This window comes from Apium graveolens, unplaced genomic scaffold (genome assembly GCF_009905375.1).
Source record: "Apium graveolens cultivar Ventura unplaced genomic scaffold, ASM990537v1 ctg4280, whole genome shotgun sequence".
Taxonomy (NCBI): Eukaryota; Viridiplantae; Streptophyta; class Magnoliopsida; order Apiales; family Apiaceae; genus Apium; species Apium graveolens.
Genome location: NW_027418473.1, coordinates 133,979 through 159,214, shown reverse-complemented (window position 1 = coordinate 159,214; position 25,236 = coordinate 133,979). Strand labels below are relative to the sequence as shown.

The 25,236-nt window shown below is 36.1% G+C and overlaps 1 protein-coding gene across 2 annotated transcripts; it reads right to left on the bottom strand.

Annotated features, from left to right (window-relative positions):
• Window positions 1–13,929: 13,929 nt before the first annotated feature.
• LOC141701674 (uncharacterized) lies at window positions 13,930–18,690 on the bottom strand. 2 transcript variants are annotated; one of them, XM_074505308.1, is made up of 10 exons: window positions 18,641–18,690; window positions 18,407–18,538; window positions 18,162–18,272; window positions 17,989–18,057; window positions 17,752–17,886; window positions 17,531–17,620; window positions 16,265–16,324; window positions 16,130–16,183; window positions 15,074–16,039; window positions 13,930–14,983 (listed from the first exon to the last, which is right to left on the bottom strand). In XM_074505308.1, the coding sequence occupies exons 2-10, from the start codon at window positions 18,444–18,446 to the stop codon at window positions 14,706–14,708; spliced, it is 1,803 nt and encodes a 600-aa protein (XP_074361409.1). In that variant the 5' UTR covers window positions 18,447–18,538; window positions 18,641–18,690; the 3' UTR covers window positions 13,930–14,705. The 2 variants fall into 2 exon arrangements, with proteins under 2 accessions (XP_074361409.1, XP_074361410.1); XM_074505309.1 differs by lacking the exons at window positions 16,130–16,183; window positions 16,265–16,324 and having other exon boundaries at window positions 18,407–18,687.
• Between the last annotated feature and the right edge of the window lie 6,546 nt (window positions 18,691–25,236).

Genomic DNA, 25,236 nt, shown 5'->3' with positions numbered 1-25,236 from the left:
CCGATAAACGAGAACGAAAGATAAGCGAACCGTAAAACAAATAAGTGATCAAGAGACAAGCTTGTACAAGAAGCCAGGGATTGTGACATCATCAAACCACAAGGTGTGGACAAGTGGGAGCATTATGACATGTGCAAGGTGACATAAGCATGACATGGGAAGGAAGGAGGTGTGGTGGCTTTGTAACCACACAAATTCAAGGGCAAGAAGGTAATTGACTAAAGCAAGCACAAAAACCAAGCAACCAAGCCAAGCAAATCATTTTTCATCAAAATCAAAAAGAAACCAAGGCATTGTTCTTCATGCTCTCGGCCAAAACAGAATCAGAACACTAAAACTGCTGTATCTCCTTCATTTCTCACTCAAATATTGTGTTCTATAGCTCATTGGAAAGGTATTGAGATGGCCTACAACTCTTGTTCACAAGTCTCGTCCAAATAATCATGGTAAGACCCTCATTTTTACAGTTCTTTAAATCGGACTTTTAGAAACTTCAAAGCCTAACTTTGTGTTCTTGATTTCTTTGGAAAGATCAAGCTTGTAGGAGGCTCCCTAAGGCTTGCTAGCAACTTAAAACCTCCCAAGGAAGGTATAAACTTCAAATCCTAGCCTTTACTTTATTTGTTAGTAAGTTTAATGGTTGGTGTTGTGAAATGAGAAGCATGGATTGTGATTATTAGTAGTTTGGTTTGATTTGGAAGTGTTTTGGTAATTGAAGCTTGATTATAGTTCATAGGTCTTGATTGTGGTTGTTTGAGTTGAAAAACTTGGAGATTATGGACTGATGTGGTATGGTTTAGGTGAAGTTTTGTTGTATTGATGGTTATGAGTTGGTTGGTGGTTAATTGGAGTAGTTTAAACATTGGTAATCGCGTAAACATAGCCGTCGTAACGTCCGATTTTCTTTGGACTGTTTTTGTGCATAACATTAGGACCCGAGAACCCCCTGCTAGATTATGACCACTGCCATGATTAGATAGCTCATGTTACGAGCTTCGTTTTGATATGTAGTTCGTTCGATTCCGATGCACGGTTTAGGAGAAACGACCGTTTCAAGTAACGGCGTTTCGCGAACGAAACTTTCCCCTCGCCTTACTTTGAAACATAGGTTAAAGACCAAAAATGGTTAATTAATGTATGAAACATTTATGGTAAGTGTGTTAGGCAGTTGGTAAGACACTCGCGAAGGAATCGCTTTAAAAACTCGTAAAGGTTAAATTATTAAAAATGGTGGAGCCGAGGGTACCCGAGTGGCTTAAGCGAATCAGTGAGCGCAAAACAAGCGTTAGAGTCTAAGTTAGTTAAAGTATAGATTTACAAGTGATTTTGGTTTAATTCCAACTTACTTGTTGTTTATAGGTTACCAGACTCGTCCCGAGCCATTCGTAACCCCAGTCGCTCAGGCAAGTTTTCTACCCGTTATACTGTTGTTGTGATGTAAATATATGTATATGCATTATCTTGTGATATTGCATGATTGTTATTAGCAAATTTTGCGATATATTGGAGCATGCTAATATGGTATATATGCATGTCTGTTTCGTAATCTGGTTATCTATCTGTTGATTTCAATGCTTATAGTTGCATAATACCTATGCTAGAAATAAGCAAGTAGTTGCGTATACCCTTAGTATAGGGGATAAAAGGTGAACATATTTCTAAACCGGGAGTCGATGTTCCCGAGTATATATATATATATATATATTTATTTATATATATATATATATATGGATATAGTTTTTAAAACTATTAATCGAATAAGGTTTATTCGATAACTTTAACTTTATTTTATTATTGAATATTATTTCAAATATTATTCGAAGGCGTATGACTCCTTTACATTATTTATTGAATATTATTTGAATATTCATTTGAGGATGTATGACTCCTTTATTTTATTTAATGAATATTATTTATAATATTCATTCGAGATATTATGACTCAGCTTATTTTATTTATTGAATATTATTTGAATATTCATTTGAGGATCTATGACTCCGATTATTTGCTGAGATATATTCTTTATTTTATTAAAGAATAAGGTGTCGATAATCAAACTTATTTTTGATTATTCAAATAAAGATATTACTTTCGTATAAGTATATCTTTGATTATTTGCTATTCATTTCAAGTATAAGTTTTAATACTTCTACTTCAATTATTTTATAAAGATTATCTTTTATGGGAATATTATTTAAATAATAATATTCAGACATTTTCTAAATATTCTGGGGACTGATTTACTTCATTAAATCAGTTTTACTCCAAACACTCTTTAAAGTGTTTTCGAGTCTTTAAAATGATTTTCAAAAGTTAGAGCGGATCCCAAAACTATTTTTATATTTAAGATCTTCCTTTTAAAAAGGGGATTTAAATACTCGCTCAAAACCTGGGGGATCCTGCTCGATGGTGTGTTTTATATTCGCAAAAAGGTTGCTGTCTTGGTAAAAGAGTTTTTGATTACTTACCCAATATTCGGGAAGTAAAATTCTTGGAACAAGTTAATCCATTAACAGGCATCGCCTGGGAAATATCGGTGAGTTTTCCTTTCCAACTAGGTACGACTTCTTGGTGGAGCCGTATCAACAAGTTTCTACTTGGGGAAAGGGGGAAACGAGCTTTACGTTTCAGAGTCATGGATTTCATCTGAACTAGGAGTGGCGTAAGTGGTCGAGTAGCGTCGGCCCAGCCTTATTATATTGGCCCAAATGGCCTGGAAGTTCCGCTAAGGCGGTCCATTCCTTAGGAGTTCAGTGTTCGGTTGACAAGTAAATCCGACAGGTTCTCCTCTACATGTAGAAAATGGTGGGGTTGTACTACTACGACTGATCATCGTAAGTGGTCTTCCTGGCGCGGTAAACTCCCGTAATGAGTTCATCATCCAATTGGATATTTCTGCAACACTACCCAAAGCACTTCGATAGAAAGGCTACGGTTGGGCGATTGTTGAGTGTTGGCAGGGTCAAGTTTTCAAAATAATGTTTGCATCAAATGAAGTATCTCATAACTTCATTTTATTTTGATGATATTTTAAAGGTTGAATCTATTCAAGTATTATCTTGTAGTCTCGTCTATGTGATGAACTTTTGAAACTGATTATAACTTGAACGGTGGTAGTTCAAGTAGTATTGGGAAAGATATAAGTATATTGGGGTATTTGGTAACCTCATCTTTTAAAACTTATATCTAATTAATAATTGTCTTATGTATGACAAAGATTTTCAGAAAAACGTTGAGACAAGGTTAGATATATGAGATCACCTTGCAACGATATTTTTTTCATACAGTTACACACTAGGACTTTGTGTATATTATGCATGGAAGAGGACTTCCAATATTTTGAAAAGTATATATGTGTATATACTGAATATTTTGCGACTTCATCGCATTAAGTTATCAACTTGGTTCATTTCTTTTGACCAAGACTTTCATGAGTATTATGAGTAGGCTCATATATTGTAAATCATTATACATATTATTTTGGTGGGCTTGCTGCTCACCCTTGCTTTCTTCTTTCATCACACAACAACAGTTAGGAAAGATGGCCAGACTCCAGCAGACCCAGCGCAAGCGCGTGGGAAGCGTCATGTGTCTTCCCGTTGATGTTATAGCTGCTATAGCTGCAGAGGTAGATCTATTGTAGATCAGACCATCTACTTTTGAGAATCAATTATGTATAATTATAACTTGTGGCAGATAATGGCAATTAACTGTAAATTTATCAAGTAATCATTTTGGGTTGTAATAACTTTTAAATTGTGGATTCAAAGACTTGTACTTATTTAAATTTCATCTCTGAGACTATAACGGGTTGTGGTGTGTGTTAGTGTGGGGTCACAGCATAAGGTTATTTATTAATTAAGTGAAGTGATATTGTGGAAAGAAAGACCGTGACGACCCGGATCCCCGACCCCGGATCTGGGGGTGTTACATCCATGGACTTTTTGAGATAAGCAATACTCCTGCCTAAAATCTTGTTCTCATCAGCTTTTGGAGGAGGAAAGTCCACTTCTTTTAAAGGATTCTTTGTTGAGTCCTTATTGGATCTTTCATTGGGCTTGAGAATTATAGCTTGTAGTTCTTTGGAAGAAGCTTCTCCATCCTTATGACTCCCTACTGGCATGAGCTCCATGTTGATTGGTTCAATTTTTGTGCTGTATTTCACAGATGTTGATTTGTCTTGTGTAGAACCAAACAACAGTTGCAACCTTTCATCAATTCTCCTCCTTTGCTCTTTCACTTGAATTTCAGCTGCTGCTAGCTGAATCAAATCAATTCCATCAGGCTTGCCCTTGATTTGAATGATTGGAGAAGTAGTGATGGCAGGAACTAGCACTTTAGATATGTTGATTTTTGTAGATGGCTCTCCTTCCCCTTCCCTTTTACTCCCCCCCTTTTTGTTATCATCAAGGAGAGGGGTCAAGCCTTGTGCTTTTGCCAGCTGCATTAGGAGACTGGTTTGAGATTGTTGATTGTGAAGAATGGTGGCCACAGAATCTTCAATAACTTGAACTCTGTCTTCTAACTTGGCCAACCGTTTTTCAGTAACAGATTCTGTCTTCAATCTCAAAACCAAGTCCTGCAATGTACCATAGGGCATGACTGAATCCAATTTTTCTGAAGTATAGGTTTTCAAGTCAGCAATATCCTTCCTGAGATCATCCATACTCAGATTCTGCTTCACTTGCTGCAGCTTCATGAGATGCAGTGAGTCCAGGTGAGCTTGAAGGATAGCCTTGATACTTGCATGTGAAGTATTCTGAATGGCCTGTTGAATAGTGTTGATTTGTTTGACTAAAGAGACATTGAATTCCCCTGATCTATACTCCTTAGTCAAGGCCCATTCAGGTAGATTTGGAATTGAACTAGGGCCTTCATCTCCCCCTAAGTTCATGCTTCCATCAAAAGAAATAGAGTCATCATCATCAGAATTTGCTTCAAATTCCTCAGATGGCTCACCAGCTGTAGAAGGCATTTTGTTAATGGCAGCTTTATCCCTTGCAAGAGATTCTGTTGTGTGCACTAGATGTAGTGACCTTTCTGCCTCCTCATTGCCCTGAGCAGCCAACAGTTGATAGGCTGTTACAGGATGAGTAAAAGTGTCAGCATCCAAGGAAATGTTATCAATTACAGCTTTGTAATGTTGCTGAAATTGTCTTTCCTTGTCAGCATCATCCACAATCATTGACTCATTAGCAATGGCTGGTTCCACCCTTGTATCTACTGTACCTGCTTTTCTCTCTTTTTCTCTATGTTCTTGCATCAGGGGTTCCCCCTGGCTCACACATCTCACTCCCTCACCTTCACCTACTAAGGTGGTACTCCACTCACTTACTTTTGCCATGCTGGAAGAAATAGCATGCATTTTTGAGCTCTCAATCTCTCCTTTTGCCTGGGAGCAACCCAGCCTCTCACTCAAATTGTCACTCCCTTCCCTCAATCCTAAGAGTGATTGCACAGTATTCATGTCTTCTACACTTGGAATTAATTCAGTTATTTGTGTAGAGACTGTCAACGGATGTGGAATATCCGTTGAAGGTGAAACTGATGTTATCAACGGATAACTGCTGTTAAGCTTATCCGTTGAAGAACAACCACTTGTCAACGGATGAGTGATATCCGTTGAAGAAGGAAAAGAAGTGGAAATTGAAAGTGATATAACTGTTGAATCTGTGTAGATTGATTTGAGATGTGGTGACACAGATCCTTCAATTATATCTGAAAGAATTTGCGGGTGATCCAACAAATCATCTAAGAGATGATGATCACCTGTATTTGAGTGGGGCTTCTCCCTTAGTTGTAAAGAGGGAGAATCAGGAATTGATGGGAATAACATATCCACATCCAGAGATGGTGATGAAGTGTTTGGTGATTGATGTGTGATTATTGTGAGAGAATGGGGCTGTGACTCCACATTTATTGGAGTCACATCAAACTGAGTTTGAGAAGGCATAGATACAGATGGATGTATCTGTGCAGTGTGTGCACCCTGTGTAGAAGATTGGGTTCTGGCCTTCTTTCTTCTAATAAAGGCTTTTGTTGGTGAGTGTTTGGCTTTAGTGTCCCTCCCTCTTTTGTTCTGTGTTCCTGGTTTGGAACTATTTTCAATAGTAACATCCTTTTGGGAGGATGCTACTAGGGATGTGCTAGATACCTTTTCAACCACCACAGCTTTTTGAGAAACTGTGGCTTGGCTAGCTTGGGAAGCACTTAACTTTCCTTCCTTATCCTGGGGGTTTCTTTGATGTTCACCCCTCCCCTCACCACTCACACCCTGTTCACTCACCTCAGGGTTAATAGTTGGTGTTACAACTGTTGTCTTTTGAGAAACAACAGAGGTGGATTTCTTTGTCTTGGATTTTGAAAGTTTAGTTTTGGTGACCTTGGTAGAAATCTGTTGGGGCATCTCAGATTTCATGGCCACACTAGAAGATAAAGAAATAGAGGGGTTGGAAGAAGTAGGAGTTGTAGAAGCAATTACCTCACCTACCTGAGGTGCATTCATGATTGGTAAATATACCAATGGCACACTGCTGTTAAGATCCATTCTCTTCAAGTCTGCAAGAACTCTTTTCTCTTGTGCCCAGCACTTGAGTTTATTATTCTCATTGATTATGACTAAACCTTCAGCAACATGGTTAGCCAATAACATAAAGAATCTAGCATAATAGATGTTATTAGGTCTATTAGCTTTGTTACCTAATCTAGTACCTAATTCTAGCATCACATAGTTGCTAAAGTTAAAATACCTATCAGAAACAAGCATATAGAGCATATTAACCAGAGATGAAGTTATGGCATCAAAATTACTAATTTTCCCAGAGAAAACCTTTATAAAGGCATCCCCAAGGAAACTCCATTCTTTCCTAAGGCCTTTTCTTCTAATACTCCCTAAATTAGCAGAGTTAAGAGAATAACCTATGGAATCTAACATGCTGGATACATCACTATCAGTGTGTGGTGTCATGGCATTGTTCTCAGGCAATTTAAAACATGCTTGTAAATCATCACAGTTAATACAGTGAGTTTTACCTTTGAGAGTGAAGGAGATAGTCATATCCATGGAGTTGAACTCAGCAGCTGTCCAAATCTGCTCAACTACTTCACAGAAAATTATTGGGGCTTCCAACATTGCATAGCTAAGTTTGCAGTTTTTGATGAAGTCCATCATTTTGTGATAGTCTGAGTGGGCTTCATTCTTTTCTACCAAAGCTATGAAATTGTTCTTTTCATAGATGAACCCAGATTGAGACATAATCTTCACGACTGGTGCCATTGTTGTGAGTAGAAATAGCAGAGAATAACTTGAAGTTTTTTTTTTTTTGCAGAGAGAAAATGGTAAATGCTTGAAATTTCAAGAAAGCGTAAAGTAAAAATGAACAATCAGAAGGACTTATATGCTTTCTCAAATTAATAAACAAAAATATAAAAGAAAGATTTATCAATAAATATGCGTTAGTGAATTTCAGCCGTTTAAGAATAAACTGTAAGTTTTCTAAAAACTACCTTTAAAACCAATACATACAGATGTATGTACGAGTATCAACGGTTAAGAGAATAGAATCAACGGCTGTTAAACACCTGAATCGATTGATGTGACATTTCAACGGATAAGGCAAATTGTCATCCGTTGAAAGGTACTTCAGTTTTATCCGTTGACGGATAAAAATTCCAGAAATGTATTTGTCTTTCAACGGATAATGACTATCCGTTGATAGAGCAATTTTGACTTTCAACGGATAGGGAACATCCGTTGATGGAATAAACTATGTTAAAAGTCAAATTTGTTCTAGCAACTAATATATTTCAGGCTTCAATTCAAATTGCAATAAAGACATGAATTTTAAGAGTAATTAAGCATACCTAGCTCACTTACCAATCTTGTGAATGTTGATTCATCAAGTGGCTTGGTAAATATGTCAGCAATTTGTTGTTCACTTGGAACAAAATGTAGTTCCACTGTACCATTCATGACATGCTCCCTAATGAAGTGGTACTTGATATCAATGTGCTTGGTCCTTGAGTGCTGCACAGGATTCTCTGTTATGGCTATGGCACTTGTGTTGTCACAAAAGATAGGAATTCTATCAACATGAAGTCCATAGTCAAGGAGTTGGTTCCTCATCCATAACACTTGAGAACAGCAACTTCCAGCAGCAATATATTCAGCCTCAGCTGTAGAAGTAGAGACTGAATTTTGCTTTTTCCTAAACCATGATACAAGCTTGTTTCCCAGGAATTGACAGGAGCCTGTTGTACTTTTCCTATCTATTTTGCAACCTGCATAGTCTGCATCTGAATAACCAATTAGATCAAAGCCAGATTCTCTAGGATACCAAATACCTAAATTTGGTGTACCCTTGAGATATCTGAAAATCCTTTTGATAGCAATTAAGTGAGACTCCCTAGGATCAGCTTGGAATCTAGCACATAGACATGTAGCAAACATTATATCTGGTCTGCTAGCAGTTAAATATAAAAGTGAACCAACCATGCCTCTATAACTTGTAATATCCACAGACCTTTCAGTCTTATTTAATTCAAGTTTGGTGGCAGTGGCCATGGGAGTTTTTGCAGATGAACATTCCATTAAGTCAAACTTCTTTAAAAGATCATAAATATATTTAGTTTGACTAATGAAAATTCCATCACTAACTTGTTTAACTTGTAAACCAAGAAAATAGGTTAGTTCTCCCATTAGGCTCATTTCATAATTACTTTGCATTAGCTTAGCAAACTTTTTGCAAAGTTTATCATCTTTAGAACCAAATATTATGTCATCTACATAAATTTGAACAAGTATACTAGAGCCATTAACATCCCTAAAGAAGAGAGTTTTATCAACAGTACCTCTAGTGAAGTGATTCTCCAAAAGAAATTTTGATAAGGTTTCATACCAGGCTCTAGGTGCTTGCTTCAGTCCATAGAGTGCTTTCAACAGATAATACACATAGTCTGGAAAATTTGGATCTTCAAATCCTGGAGGTTGACTTACATAGACTTCTTCCTCTAATTTCCCATTTAGAAATGCACTCTTAACATCCATTTGATAGACTTTGAAATTGGCATGGGCTGCATGGGCTAGAAATATTCTGATGGCTTCAAGTCTTGCAACAGGAGCATATGTTTCATCAAAATCTATTCCCTCTTGCTGAGAATAGCCTTTAGCAACCAGTCTGGCTTTATTCCTTATGATAATGCCATTTTCATCCATCTTGTTTCTGAATACCCACTTTGTGTCAATAGGACTCTTGTTCTTTGGTTTGGGTACCAGCTTCCATACTTGGTTTCTCTCAAATTGGTTCAGCTCTTCCTGCATAGCTAATATCCAATCTGGATCCAATAGAGCTTCTTCCACTTTCTTAGGTTCCTCCTGAGACAGAAAACTGCTATACAGACATTCATCTTGAGTGGCTTTTCTTGTTTGCACTTTAGATGATGCATCACCAATGATCAGTTCAAAGGGATGATTCTTGGTCCATTTCCTTTGTGGTGGAAGATGTGCTCTAGATGAGGTGGCCTCAGTATTGTCATGATGTGAGACAGAGTGTTGACTAGTTGAAACTCCCCCTGAGTTGTTGGTCCTTTGCAGGGAACTTGGAGTTCTATCAACTGATGATGTAAATCGATTATCCGTTGATGAACTATGATCAACGGATGCTTCATTTTGTACTTCAACGGATGATGCACTGTGTCTGTCAACAGATACTGCATTATTTTGTGCATTATCCAAGGGCATGTTTTGAATCCCTTTTGAAGTGTCATCTCCATCAGTCTCCTCTTCACTATCATCACAATATATCTCAATGTTGTCAAATTTGAGTCTCTCATTATGTCCCTCATCTGTTAGTCCCTCAATCTTTTTATCATCAAACACAACATGCACAGATTCCATAACAATGTTGGTTCTTAGATTGTAGACCCTATAAGATTTTCCAGCTGAGTAACCAACAAATATCCCTTGATCAGCCTTTGCATCAAACTTCCCTTTATGGTCAGATTGATTCCTCAGTATAAAGCATTTACATCCAAAGACATGAAGAAAGTTTAGAGTTGGTTTTCTTCTCTTGAACAACTGATAAGGAGTCATGCCTTTAGCTTGATTGATCAAAGAAATATTCTGAGTGAAGCAGGCACAATTAACAGCTTCAGCCCAGAAATATGTTGGTAACTTTGATTCTTCAAGCATTGTTCTGGCAGCTTCAATTAAAGATCTGTTCTTTCTTTCAACAACCCCATTTTGCTGAGGTGTTCTTGGAGCTGAGAACTCATGTATGATTCCATTTTCTTCACAGAACAGCCTTAATGTTAAATTCTTGAACTCAGTTCCATTGTCACTCCTGATATTTCTAACCTTCAAGTCAGGATGATTGTTGACTTGCCTGATGTGATTGATAATGATTTCACTTGCTTCATCCTTTGATCCAAGAAAATAGACCCATGAGTACTTTGAGAAATCATCTACAATCACTAAGCAATATCTTTTTCTTGCAATGGACAATACATTGACTGGTCCAAACAAATCCATATGTAGCAGCTGTAATGGTTCATCAATTATTGTTTCAAGCTTCTTTTTGAATGATGCTTTCCTTTGTTTGCCTTTCTGACAAGCATCACACAAACCATCCCTTGAGAATTCAACTAGAGGGATTCCTCTGACTAAGTCCTTTTTGACTAGATCATTCATTGTCTTGAAATTCAAGTGGGATAGCTTCTTGTGCCATAGCCAACTTTCAACTGCGCTTGCTTTGCTGAGGAGACAAGTAATGGATTCTGTATCTGTAGAGTTGAAGTCAGCTATGTACACATTTCCTTTTCTAACTCCAGTTAGAACCACTTTGTTGTCTTTCTTACTAGTGACAACACAGGCTTCAGAATTGAAGGAAACTGTATTCCCTCTATCACATAGTTGACTGATGCTCAGTAAATTGTGCTTGAGACCATCAACTAATGCAACTTCATTAATGATGACATTCCTTGTTGAAATCAAGCCATATCCCATAGTAAACCCTTTGCTGTCATCTCCAAAGGTTATGCTAGGGCCAGCTCTCTCCTTGAACTCTGTGAGCAGGGAGAAATCTCCTGTCATGTGTCTTGAACAACCACTGTCCAAGTACCATCGATTTCTTCCATTTCCCTGCACACCATAAAATCAATCAATTTGATTTTGGTACCCAAGTTTCCTTGGGTCCATTCTTGTTAGCCTTTCTCCTAGACTTCATTCCTCCTGCATCTTTAGACTTAGGTGAGTTTGAGTCAACCTTGGTCTTAGATGTAGTTGGTTGAGGTGTAGGGTTAGTCACAGAATCATTTAGCACATTTGTAAAATTATTAGGCATTGATTGTGCAAACATGTTATTCCACATGGGCATATTGTATGGCATTTGAGGCATACTACATGCAGCAAGATAAGGATTGTTAAAATATGGCATGTTTACAAAATGTGCATAAGGATTTTGTTGAGACATAACAGGCATAGCATGCAGAGGTGATGCAGACATATTAGGCATAGAAGAGGGTACAGTTATGGGAGTCTTCTTAATGGATTTACAATTAGCAGATAGATGATTAACACTACTACAATGCACACAGCTTTTTCTAGGAGCATACCTATCATGTGTGTAATTGTTGTGTTTATTAACTCCTACCTTCCCATTTCTGTTGGATTTTCTTTTAGATTCCTTTTTATCCTCAACCATTTTGAGCCTATTATTTAACTGTTCTAAGGTCATGTGCCCTACATTCACCTTACTGACATCTTTGGATGTGCTTGCTTCTTCTTTGACAAAGTTCTTTGAAGTTGAACCAAACTTTTTGTTGAGTTTCTTTAGATTCTCTCTTTTAGAAACATCTGCCTGTTTTGATTGAGGAACCTTCAACGGATGCTCCTTTTCTTCCTTCAACAGATAACTTTCATCATCCGTTGATTCCACATCCGTTGACAGCCCATCAATTAATTCCAGTTTCTTTTTATTTTTATCCCAGGCAGTTTCACAGAATGATTCAATTCCTTGGACCTTAGCAATTTGAGCACTTACATCCCTAGATGTCTTCCAGGCTTTAATCACCTCTTGCTCTTTCTCTAATTGATTGGAAAGTATTTCTACTTTCTTAACAGATTCAGCTAGTTCATTTTCAACAGATATACAATGCAACTTAGTTTTCTCTAGGTCAATCATCTTATCTTCTAACAAAGCATTTCTATTACTTAAAAACAGATTGTTCTCTTTAATCCTACTATTTTCTTTAGCAAGAGATTTAAGAGACACACGCAAATGATACAATTCAGTAGACATGTCATTAAAAGCATCATTGCACTCTTCTTTAGTAAGCTGTGTTAAGTCAGTAGTGATTACCTGATTGCTTGATGAACTAACTTCATTTTCTTCAGAATCAGCCATGAGAGCAAGGTTGACATACTCCACATCTTCATCCTCTTCATCTCCATTAGCTGCCCAGTCCTTTTCTTGAGTAATGAAAGCCCTCTCCTTTTGCTTGAGCAGATCAAAATATTTCTTTTTGTAATCTACTTGTTCAAATTTCTTCTTTTCAGAAGTTGGCTTTCTGCACTCACCTGCAAAGTGTCCACTTATACCACAATTGAAACACTTGAACTTGGATTTGTCCACAGTGTTTTTGTGAGGTTTAGTGGCTCTAGTGTTTTTCTTGAATTTCATCTTTGCAAATCTTCTGGACAGAAATGCAAGATGCTCATCAATACCATCTGAGTCATCTTGGCTGGAGTTGTCTTCATTTTCAGCAACTTGCTCCTTCCCCTTGCTTGATTCCTGATTTCTTATACCATCTTTGGAGTTTGATGTAGATCTTGCAGTTTCTTGTCTGCATTTCCTCTCATCTTCAGCTACCAATGCAACTGAACTTCCTTTCTTTCTCCCCTTCTCCAATACCTCATCCTGTTCCAGCTCTAGTTCATAAGTCTTCAAGATTCCATACAATCTTTCAAGAGTGAAGTCCTTATAATCTTGAGAGTTTCTTAAGGAGACAGTCATGGGTTTCCATTCCTTTGGCAAGGATCTTAAAAATTTAAGATTTGAATCATTCACCTGGTACACTCTTCCATACAGCTTCAGTCCATTCAACAGCTTTTGGAACCTATTGAATGTTTCATTTAAAGATTCATTTTCTTCAAAATGAAAGTATTCATACTGTTGAATGAGAAGCTGCATTTTGTTTTCTTTCACTTGTTCTGTACCTTCACACAGTAGTTGAACTGTGTCCCAAACCTCTTTGGCAGTTGTGCAATTTATCACATTATCAAACATATCCATGTTAAGACCATTAAACAAAATGTTCATAGCCTTCTTATCCTTGTGGACTTCTTCTGTGTCTTCCATTGTCCATTCTGCTCTAGGTTTTGGAATGGATTGTCCAACAGCAACTGTGGCTGTAGCAACTGTTGCTACTTTGTGGGGAATGTGAGGACCATTCTCAATGCAGTTTACATAACCTTCATCTTGGGAGAGTAGATGAAGGTGCATTTTCACCTTCCAATGGTGATAACTGTCTTTGTCAAGAACTGGGATCTTTACTCCAATATCCTTCTTACTCATCTTTATTAGATTCCAAGATCTTTAAACTCTTTGTATGTCAAGAGCCTGCTCTGATACCAATTGTTATTCCTAGTGGACTAACAATGAGATTTACAGAAGGGGGGTTGAATGTAAATCTCAAAACTTTTTCAAGTTTTGAGCAGTTTATGAAAGTTGTGTGTTCAAGAACAACAAGTGTGTGAATTGCTTTAAGCTAATACAGACAGATATAAATTCAAGCACAAATGTAAAGAACACAACAGAACTTAAAAACTTTTCTGGTGGATTCGTTGTTCCACCAGAGATGGTATTTTAGAAAATCTGTGATTAAACAATGTTGATCACAGCTGCATCCTAGTACAAACTAGATGAATTTTCTCTCAATATTTTTCTAAACAACTCTGGAAAATCTCACATCTAATTACTAGCTTCTACTTGGTTTATATATTACCAAGTGTACAAGTTAAGAACAATATAAAATACAGTAATAAAATAAGTTCTTCACTTGCTTCTTTTCCTGTTCACTCCAGTACTTTGTTGACTATTGCATCTTTGTACTAAAGAAGAACGGCTGCTTTTTCTGTTGTTCCTGAAATTCGGCTACCACATCTCAGTTGTCTCTATCAACCCATGTGCCTCTGTTTGTACGTACAACTACCCCTTATCAACGGCTAATCATCAGAACATCCGTTGAAGCTTTCATCCGTTGATGCACTTATCCGTTGAAGGATGTTATCCGTTGAAGCTTTCATCCGTTGATGCACTCATCCGTTGAAGGATGTTATCCGTTGATGACTTTATCCGTTGAAGCTTCAGAGACATCCGTTGAAGCTTAGCTTCTTATCCGTTGAAGGTCTTTAAGTCATACGTTGATACCACTTCACTTATACAAAATTACAAGGCATGAAGTATTTACAATTGGCCTTCCTATCTGCATATCATCTAGTAGTCAACATGACTCATAGTTTCTCTCAACTTCCAAGAATTACATTTTAAATACAGAGACTGAAATATGCTACAACACTAGACTTATTTCTAAGTAAAGCTACACCATCAACGGATAGCCAAAGTGGTCTTATCCGTTGAGGCTACAGACACTAAATTTCTACTTAAGTATTTTGTTAAACATATCATCAAACTAATGCACATGCATTCCTAACAACCTACATGACGACAAACAGCTAGTGCGTCCTGGAAATTCTGCTGCATATAATGTTTTGACCCAACATATCCAGTAGGCAATATTATTCCTTTTCCTACATTCGACGTGCTGGCATCACCACTGCAAACAGAGTCACAAATGTTACTGTATAACTCATTCCGCAAAACGGTCTGATTAATATGAAACCACCACAGACGTGTATGTTCAATAGCAGAGAAAGCATCAACCATGTATTGTTGGAAAAGACGTCCACCTAAACGTGCAGCCATCCCTGAAATAGAGAAGTTAAAAATGATGCACGATGAAAAATTTATTCACATTAAACTATTAAATGCACACATGTTCCTGATTTAAAAGTTACCTTCAGTTAAACGAACTTGAAACCTATAAGAGTAATAATCTTTCATTGAAATCATATCACGCTCCTTTTCTGAGTTCGGATCTGCACTTTGAAAACGTATCTTATTGTGATAACCATCCTCACCATTTGGGAACAATAGTGGATATAGGAGCGACATTAACTTAGGATGAATATAGGAAACACGCTGCAATTTGTCCATCTTACTCTCAACAATGATATCTCTGTTTGGAGTTGTAGTATCTGAACCACCAACCATTACTCCGGCGACATCATCGATTGCAGCAATGTGGTTTTCTCTCCCACTCTGAGCTCTACACACCTTTAACTCAACTTTCAAATCAACTAAATCATTGCTTTCAAAATGATCACGTGTCATACTAAACTTCTGGAACAGCTCATTGGTTTCATCAAGCATATTTATCAGACCCTGAACCACTTCCGCATCCAAACTTTGTTGATCAGCGGCATTAACCCACCTAAGCCAATTATTCACTTCATTACCTGTATCATAAATATAAAGCTGGCAGAACTTTGGAGTGTCACATCCATCTGGAATTAAAGAACCGAAAATATGGTGATTTTGGCCATTCAATCTATAAATATAGGGACCCCGTCCTGTATTTATAGAATGGTCTACATTCCCACCACTCGATGTAAAGGAGAAGATACTGTTATATGGTCGAATAGTTCGTTGATACTTTGCACAGGAAACAGGATTAGTATGCAGCTCTAATAAATAAGGTGGAGTTGGCAACGCATCGGGCAGCTTAACTTCTCCTTTCTTACAACACAACGAAAAAATAGGAGTGCCTTTGGTAACATTCTTGTTCACCCGCTCCTCTTTCCATATAAGGGCATTGCATTTGATGCATTTAGCTGTAGGAGCCCCCAAAGAACAATATTCAACAGGAAATACAGTTTTCCTACGATTTTTAGTCTGGACATTTGGAGGAGGCTGCACATTATCTGTATATGTAACAAAACTAAACTTAATTAGGTTTTGTTAATTTGAAAAATATATATTTAATACTACTGATAAGGAACACAAGAATTAACCATTGAGATCAGTGTCATATTCTTCACAAAAAACGTCTTCAGTACAAAATTCATCTAAAGAGAAGATGAAGAAGTCAACAACAAACATTCCAAATAATAGGAGTACTAAAACAATTTCTACTTTTATAAACTGACCATTGGATTCATTTGAAGAATCATCATCACTAACATAACCATCTCTAATTATCGAGTTCTCTGCAATGTAGCATAGCATGAACAAATTCAATTTCAAAGAAGTAAAAAGTTTCATGGAATATCATTAGAACGTCAAACATTATCTAAGTACAGTAAATACCTAATTGATCATGGTTAGAGATGGCAATCGGGTCGGATCGGGTCGGGTATTGCAGAATCCATATCCAAACCCGAAAATATTATCCATACCCGAACCCGACCCGAACCCGAAAATGAATACCCGAACCCAATCCATCGGATTTCGGATCGGATTCGGGTATACCCGAAACCCGAAATTTTTTAAATTGGATATTCATACCCGAAACCCGAATCCGAAACCCGAACCCGAAATCTGAAAATTTATATAATTATTAATATTGCAAGTGCTTGGGATCAAACACGAGAATTGTAGAGAAAGAGTTTTAATGTGTCATCTTGAACCACTCCACATCATTAATTGTGTTATTATATGTTTTAAAGGTAATATTTAAAAAATCAACTACATTGATACCCAATTTTTAGATTTATTACTAAAACATATTTTGTTAACCTTATAAACCTTATCACCCATTTAAATGATTGAATAATTACATTTCATTAAATTTTATAATTAGTTAATTTTTAACATAAATATAAAAATATATGTTCTAAAAATTATATAATAATATGTATAAGGTAAATTATAGAATATATATATATTAATATTATAATGTGTAATATATAAAATTCTAATATTTTTTATAATATATATATATATTTAATAATTCGGGTTTTTTTCGGATTTCGGGTTCGGATAGCTTTTCGGATTTCGGATCGGGTTTCGGATCGGTATACCTAATATGCAAATCCAAATCCAAAAATTTTCGGGTTTAAAAATGAAATCCATATCCAAATCCAAATCCAAAAAATCGGATTCGGTATATCCAAAATTTCGGGTTTCAAATCGGATATCCGTCGGATCGGATTATTTTGTCATCCCTAATCATGGTAATCATCTATAGGAATCTGTGACAACGTGTTCAATTCCCGTTCAAACAAATTGCAAGACAACCCGTATTTCTTTTCGGGAATAATGTCCTTCTTCTTTTTCTGTTTGTTTGTTTGCGAATCATTGTTGGAAAGTGGTTGCCTATTGCTAGAACCTAAAATTTCATTTTAAATACATTTATAACAAATGAAATTTCCAGAAAGTGCAGTAAATATTAATGTACTAAACAGTATACATACCAGGTATTTTGGAATTGAAGGAGTTGTCAGTTGAGACATTCTCTTTCTGCAGGGCAATCCGGCCTGTTTTCCTTCTTTTGGGTTTATTACCTACATTATTAATAAATACGGAAACAATGATACATGGAATATGACAGACTTAACAATCAGCTGTTAAGTAGTATAATTGTACTTCTGTAGATCATTGTTACAAATTAATAACAAAGTTGTTAAGTATGTACCTAATTGATCATGGCACTCCTGCGTATCCACTTGTGACACACTACCGAAATCTCTTTCGTTGTATGTTTGTGATGTATGTGATCTATTGTTGCTAATATTTGTAATATTAGAAAGTGGAGGCCTGCTTCCAGGAGCTAAAACATAAAGGAATTTATATTGCAAAATATATTCTGAAGTTAACTATATTTATAGAAAAATTCATAGACTTCTAAAGAACAATTAAACATTAAACATACTTGATGACCAATCACACACAGGAGTACGCCTCATAGAAGCAAATGAAGAAGTTGATTGAGGTGTATTTACTGTAAATAACACACGTCAATAGGGAATATATGTAAAAACATAAGATCAACATACAGCAACATACAACAATACAATATCGAAACAAAAGGTAGTTTAAGTTTACAAATCGCAGAACGTGGAGTAGATGACGGCGTCGACTGTGCTGAGTTGTCATTGTAAACATTCTCTTTGTCCTTTGTAATACGACTTTGTCTCTTCTTCTTGGTTTTATTACCTGCAACATATATACAAAGTGAAAACGTAAACTTCTTTATCCCCTCTAATTTTAATAAGCACTTAACGATGAGTATGACCAACATATGTCTCTGTAGCATCACAAAAACAAATGATTGACGTAAAGAATTTAACCTTTCATCATATCTTCAGAGGAGAAAAAACGCCATTCCATCTTAGTGATTATGAACAGAACAAATAATTTGTCTTCAAGGATGAAGATTTAAGGAAGAACTTTGACGTGGAGACAACAGTATTATTCTTCTCCTACACAAACATTGTCTTATGATCCTTCCGTGTGTTAAATTCAAATTTTAAATTTGAATGATGGAAAACAATAAAAAAAGGTAAGTGAAATTAGAAAAGTACATAAGTACAGCTGGTAAACACAATGAAAGAACCGATTTGAAGCTTCATAAAGAAGTCTGGAGGTTTTGAAACACATATGAATGAATATGAATGTATATAATTCATATTATAATCTTTGGTTAGCAGTACATCAACAAAAGTAAAAAGTAAAAATTAAGGCCTTGGTATTGGTAATAAGGCTTTAGTATTATTTTATTATGCAATGTACAACTCCTTCCCGTAGAGCACGTGAGCATGAGGCCCATGTCCAAAAAACGGCGCCAGTTTGCAAGCTGTCATGGCAAATCAACGTAAATAAGTGGAACTTGAAGGGCAAACTTCTAAAATTGAGTTAAACTGTAGAAAACACGCAGTAGGAACTATTATTGATTGATATATACGCCTTTCGTTAAGAGAGGGCTCTCTTATATAGAGAATCATAAAGAACCCTTGATTCCATGCTAGAATTTCATCAAATTTGTTGCTAATGTAGAATAATAATTATATTTAAATATAATAAAATGTTTTATTTGAAAAATAATAATTTTAAATTTGATTCTACTGTGAAATGAGTTTGGATAAGTGTGAGTTTAGTGTGATTCTACTACAGAATCACTTTAAGCTATTTCATCAAATTTAAATGTTTTTTTAAATAAAAAAAGTGTGCAACTTTATTTTTAAATTTGGTAATTAAATTTTGTAACTATATATGATGAAAAATAAAATAAATTATGTATTTATATTATTTTAATAAGGGTTCTCTATGGACCTCTATATAAGAGAGCCCTGTATGGATTGCTACCCGGCCTTTCTTCAAGAGAGGGCTCTCTTATATAGAGAACCGTAAGAGAACAGTAGAGAACCCTTGATTTCATGCTAGAATTTCATCAAATTTGTTGCTAATGTAGAATAATAATTATATTTAAATATAATAAACGTTTTATTTGAAAAATAATAATTTTAAATATGATTCTACTGTGAAATGAGTTCGGATAAGTGTGAGTTTACTGTGATTCTACTACAGAATCACTTTAAACTATTTCATCAAATTTAAATAATTTTTTAAATAAAAAAAGTGTGCAACTTCATTTTTTAATTTGGTAATTAAATTTTGTAAATATATATGATGAAAAATAAAATAAATTATGTATTTATATTATTTTAATAAGGGTTCTCTACGGACCTCTATATAAGATAGCCCTTTATGGATTGCTACCCTTGATATATATATATATATATATATATATATATATATATATATATATATATATTGTTAGATATATTTGATAATGTCATGGCTAATATAATTTATGTTTAGATTTCAGATCTTACTTAACAGGACAAATCAGTACTTAACTGTTGATCAGGACTTATACTGGAAGTCAGGACTTAAGGATATCAGTACTTATATTATCAGGAGATAATCATCAGAAGTTAGATATCAGAACTTAAGTGTTGAAGGATGATCAGAGAAGGACAGTAGCTGATTAAAGAAAAGAAGATCGAGATAAACATAAGAAGAGATATGCATGAAGAAGGAATTCTGTGAAGAATGGAATACTTGGAAGAAAAGATATCTGATTGATATATTTTAGGAAGCAGAATTATATTCCATATCAATTAGCAATTATCTTGTAACTGTGTAGTATATAAACACAGACATAGGGTTTACATCAAAAGTGTTATCATATATTTCGAGAAGATTATTCATTGTAACCCTAACAGCTTTCGTGATATTTGTTCATCACTGAGAGGTAATAGTTCCATACTGTAACAGAGTTTATTGTTTCAATAAAGTTTGTTTTCTGTTACTTAATATATTAAAGTTCGATTTGATTGTATTATACACTGTATTCACCCCCTCTACAGTGTGTGTGACCTAACAAGTGGTATCAGAGCCTATCCGTTAACACACATATAGTTAAAGATCCAAACACAATCATGTCGGACACAGAAACTCCAACTAAGCCTACCAAAACTGAGGAACCACCAAAGACACAAATTCAGAGTCGGTATGAGACAATCAGAGTTCCCATACTGAGACCATCTGAATATCCCATATGGAAGGTAAGGATGACCATGTTCCTGGAAGCAACAGATCCAGAATACCTTGATAGAATCAAGGAAGGGTCTCACAAACCAACCAAGCTCGCTGTTGCAGTTGCAGGTGAAGCAGCAAAGACCGTACCAAATGAGAAGAGTGATTATACTGCTGAAGATATAGCATCAATTGCTAAGGATGCTAAGGTACGACACTTACTGCATAGTGTCATTGATAATGTCATGTCAAACAGGGTAATCAACTGCAAGACTGCTAAGGAAATATGGGATGCTCTGGAAACAAGGTGTCAGGGAACTGACACAATTAAGAAGAACAGGAAGACAATACTCACTCAAGAGTATGAACACTTTGACTCAAAGACTAATGAGTCATTGAATGATTTATATGATAGATTTGTCAAACTTTTGAATGATTTGTCATTGATTAATAAAGAGTATGATCTTGAAGATTCAAACCTTAAGTTCCTGTTAGCTCTTCCTGAATGCTGGGATTTGAAGGCAACGACAATAAGAGACAACTATAATCTTGATGAAATAACTCTTGACGAAATCTATGGTATGCTCAAGACTCATGAGCTTGAGATGGAACAAAGAAGCAAGAGGAAAGGAGGAAAGTCAAGGACAGTTGCTCTTAAGGCTGAAGAAGAATTCCCCAAAGCAGCTTCCTCAAGGAAAGACAAGGGTAAAGCTCTTGTCATAAAGTCTGAAACTGAGTCATCAAGTTCTGAAAGTGAGGATGACTCAGATTCTGAAAGCTTGCCTGAGACTGATGCTGATGAGGAGATGATGAAGCTGTGTGCTCTTATGGTGAAAGGAATCACAAAGATTGCATACAGGAAGTTCAGGAAGGGAAAGAAGTTTTCCAGGAAAGGCATAAGTTCTGATAAGAAGAATTTCAGAAGATCTGAAGGCAGAGGAGGAAAGTCTGACAGAGGAGATTACACCAATATTAAATGTTATAACTGTGGTGAGAAAGGCCACATATCTCCTGATTGCAAGAAGGTAAAGGGTGACAAAGGCAAGGCTCTTGTCACAAAGCAGAAAAGTTGGACAGACACCTCAGACTCTGAAAGTGAGGAAAACTATGCATTGATGGCAAATGCTGATAAAGAAAGTGCTGAGAGCAGTTCTGAAGCTGCTGAAACAAAGGTACCTCAGACTACTTATGCTTTTCATACTGATGATATTAATGAGTTGAGAAGATATCTTAAAACCATGTTTGTTAGTTATAGAGATCAAACTTTAACATGTGAAAGATTAACTTCTGAAAATCTTGCATTTAAGAAAAGAAATGATTTCTTAGAAAAAGAGTTAGTCATGTTCCATCAAACTCAGAAGGATAGAGATGATGTTTTTTATGTTAGGGATGAAGTGCTAAAAATGAATGAATCTCTAAAAACTGAGTTAGAAAAGGAAAGAGAGATTATCAGGACTTGGACTAACTCTGGCAAAACAACTCAAAATTTGCTAAGTAGTGGAAACTGGAAAGAGGGCTTAGGTTATGGAGAAGATAAGAATGATAAAGGAACTGAAGAAATTAAGCCTGTTGATAAGCAAAAGCCAAAGTTAAAACCTGTTAAGTTTGTAACTGTAAAGTCTGAAAATGAGAAATCAGAAGTTACAAAGGAATTAACTTCTGACAAACTAAAACAGGAAAAGACAGTTGAAGTGAACATAGGCTTAATGACAAAGAAGCAGCTTAAGCATAAGCTGAAAGATGTTAAGAATGCAAACAAGGTAAAATCACCTAGGAAAAATAGGAATGGAAAGGAAGGTGTGAATAAAAGCAATAATTATAAACCTGTTCCTGATGCTCCTAGGAAAACATGTCATAACTGTGGAAGTTCTAACCATCTGGCTTCTTTTTGCAGGAAGAATAAGAATATTAACTCCTTACCTTCAAAATCAGGAGTTAAGAGTCAGTCTGTTAGATACAAACCACAAAATCCTTATTTTCATTGTGGTAGTTTATGGCATTCCATTTATACTTGTAAGGAATATCATAGTTTGTACTATGATTATTATCAAATAAAACCTTCTTTGAAGAAAGTTTCCATTGTTCCTTCTAGTGTAAATTCTGATTCAAAGTCTGATAGTGTAAGTTCTGATAAGAAAAATGTTAACATATACTCTGATGCTAAATCCGCTGCAAATGTTAACAAACTTAATAAGGCCAAAGGATCCAAGCAAGTCTGGGTCCTTAAAACTAATAATTAGTGGTCTTTGTGATTGCAGGGCAACAGGAAAAATATTCTAGTTCTGGACAGTGGATGTTCAGGACATATGACTGGAAATAAAGCCCTGCTATCAGACTTTGTGGAGAAAGCTGGCCCAAGTATTTCTTATGGAGATGGCAACATTGGAAAAACATTGGGATATGGCAATATCAATCTTGGAAATGTCATAATTAAAGAAGTAGCTCTGGTCTCAGGACTTAAACACAACCTACTGAGTATAAGTCAAATCTGTGACAGAGGTTATCATGTTGATTTCTTTGAAGAACACTGTGAAATTGTGAGTAAATCTAAAGGCAAAGTTGTTCTGAAAGGATACAGGCGTGGTAACATTTATGAAGCTAAGCTTTCAACAAGTACTGATGGTTCTGCAATCTGTCTGATGAGTAGAGCATCAATTGAAGAAAGCTGGAATTGGCATAAGAAACTCTCTCATTTAAATTTCAACAATATAAATGAACTGGTCAAGAAAAATCTTGTGAGAGGACTGCAAAAGTCAGTATTTGCTCGTGATGGTCTTTGTGATTCCTGTCAGAAGGCCAAATAAAGAAAATCTTCATTCAAGAGCTAGACTGAATCATCAATTCTTGAGCCTTATCATCTACTACATGTTGATCTATTTGGTCCAGTAAATGTCATGTCTATTGCAAAGAAGAAGTATGCGTTGGTCATAGTGGATGAGTTCACCAGATACACACGGGTGTATTTCTTGCACACAAAAAGTGAAACTGCATCTATCTTGATTGATCATGTCAAACATCTGGATAAAATGGTCAAAGATTATGTGAAAGTTTTAAGGAGTGATAATGGCACTGAGTTCAAGAATTTGATAATGGAAGAATTCTGCAAAAACCATGGAATAAAGCAGGAATTTTCTGCTCCTGGAACTCCACAGCAAAATGGAGTTGTTGAAAGGAAGAATAGAACTCTCATTGAAGCTGCACGTACAATGCTTGAAGAAGCAAAGCTTCCAACCTATTTCTGGGCTGAAGCTGTGCAGACTGCTTGTTTTACTCAAAATGCAACACTCATTAACAAGCATGGAAAAACACCATATGAGATGGTGAAGAAAAAGAAGCCAAATCTGAAATACTTTCATGTATTTGGATGCAAGTGTTTTGTTCTCAAGACTCATCCTGAACAGCTATCAAAGTTTGATCTAAAAGTTGATGAAGGAATCTTTGTTGGATATCCACTTTCCACAAAAGCCTTCAGAGTCTATAATTTGAGAACAAAAGTGGTCATGGAATCTATCAATGTCTCTTTTGATGACAAGAAGATTATTGGTCTTGAAGATTTCATTGACCATGATTAGCTGAGATTTGAAAATGAAGACTCAAATTCTGATACTGAAACTCCTGACAGTCTAAGTCCTGATACTGTAAACTCTGATGGAATAAACTCTGATGTTATTGAAACTGTGGTGGCTACGCCAATGGAAGATGCACCTATGCAGGGGGAGCATACTTTAGATCCTACCACAGCTCAAGAAACATCAGAACATACATCTGGCTCTTCAAGTTCTGATTCATCAAGTTCTGATAAGTCAAGTTCTGATAGTGCTGAAAATCTAAATACTGAAGAATCCAACTCAGAGAGCACAGTTTCAGGGGGAGCATCAGAAAATGAAGATAGCATGGATCATGGGGGAGCATCCAGTTCTAGAGAAAACCTTCCATCTGCAAGGAAGTGGACAAAATCACATACACCTGATTTGATAATTGGAAATCCTGATGCAGGTGTCAGAACTAGAACATGTACTTCAAATGAATGTCTCTACAATTCTTTTCTCTCTCAGACTGAGCCAAAAAAAGTTGAAGAAGCTCTTCAAGATGCTGATTGGGTGCAAGCAATACAGGAAGAGTTAAATGAATTTGAAAGAAACAAAGTCTGGACCCTAGTGCCAAGACCAAAGAATAGATCTGTTGTTGGTACAAAATGGGTATTCAGAAACAAAACTGACAGTGATGGCATAATTACAAGGAATAAGGCAAGGCTGGTTGGAAAAGGTTATTCTCAACATGAAGGAATTGATTATGATGAAACATTTGCACCAGTTGCTAGGTTAGAAGCCATAAGGATATTTTTGGCTTATGCTGCTCACAAAAAGTTTACTGTCTTTCAAATGGATGTGAAAAGTGCTTTTCTCAATGGAGAATTGGAGGAGGAGGTATATGTTGAACAACCTCCAGGCTTTGTAGATACCAAACATCCAGATTATGTCTACAGGCTTGATAAAGCACTTTATGGACTTAAGCAAGCTCCTAGAGAATGGTATGAGACTTTAGCTCAGTTTCTTTTGGAAAGTGGATTCAACAGAGG

Coding starts and splice junctions, on each gene's coding strand:
- LOC141701674 (XM_074505308.1), bottom strand. CDS start 18,446: ATGGAATGGCGTTTTTTCTCCTCTGAAGATATGATGAAAG. Junction 17,621..17,751: donor GGAGTGCCATGATCAATTAG/GTACATACTTAA, acceptor TTAATAATGTAG/GTAATAAACCCAAAAGAAGG. Junction 16,184..16,264: donor TTCTTCAAATGAATCCAATG/GTCAGTTTATAA, acceptor TCTTCTCTTTAG/ATGAATTTTGTACTGAAGAC.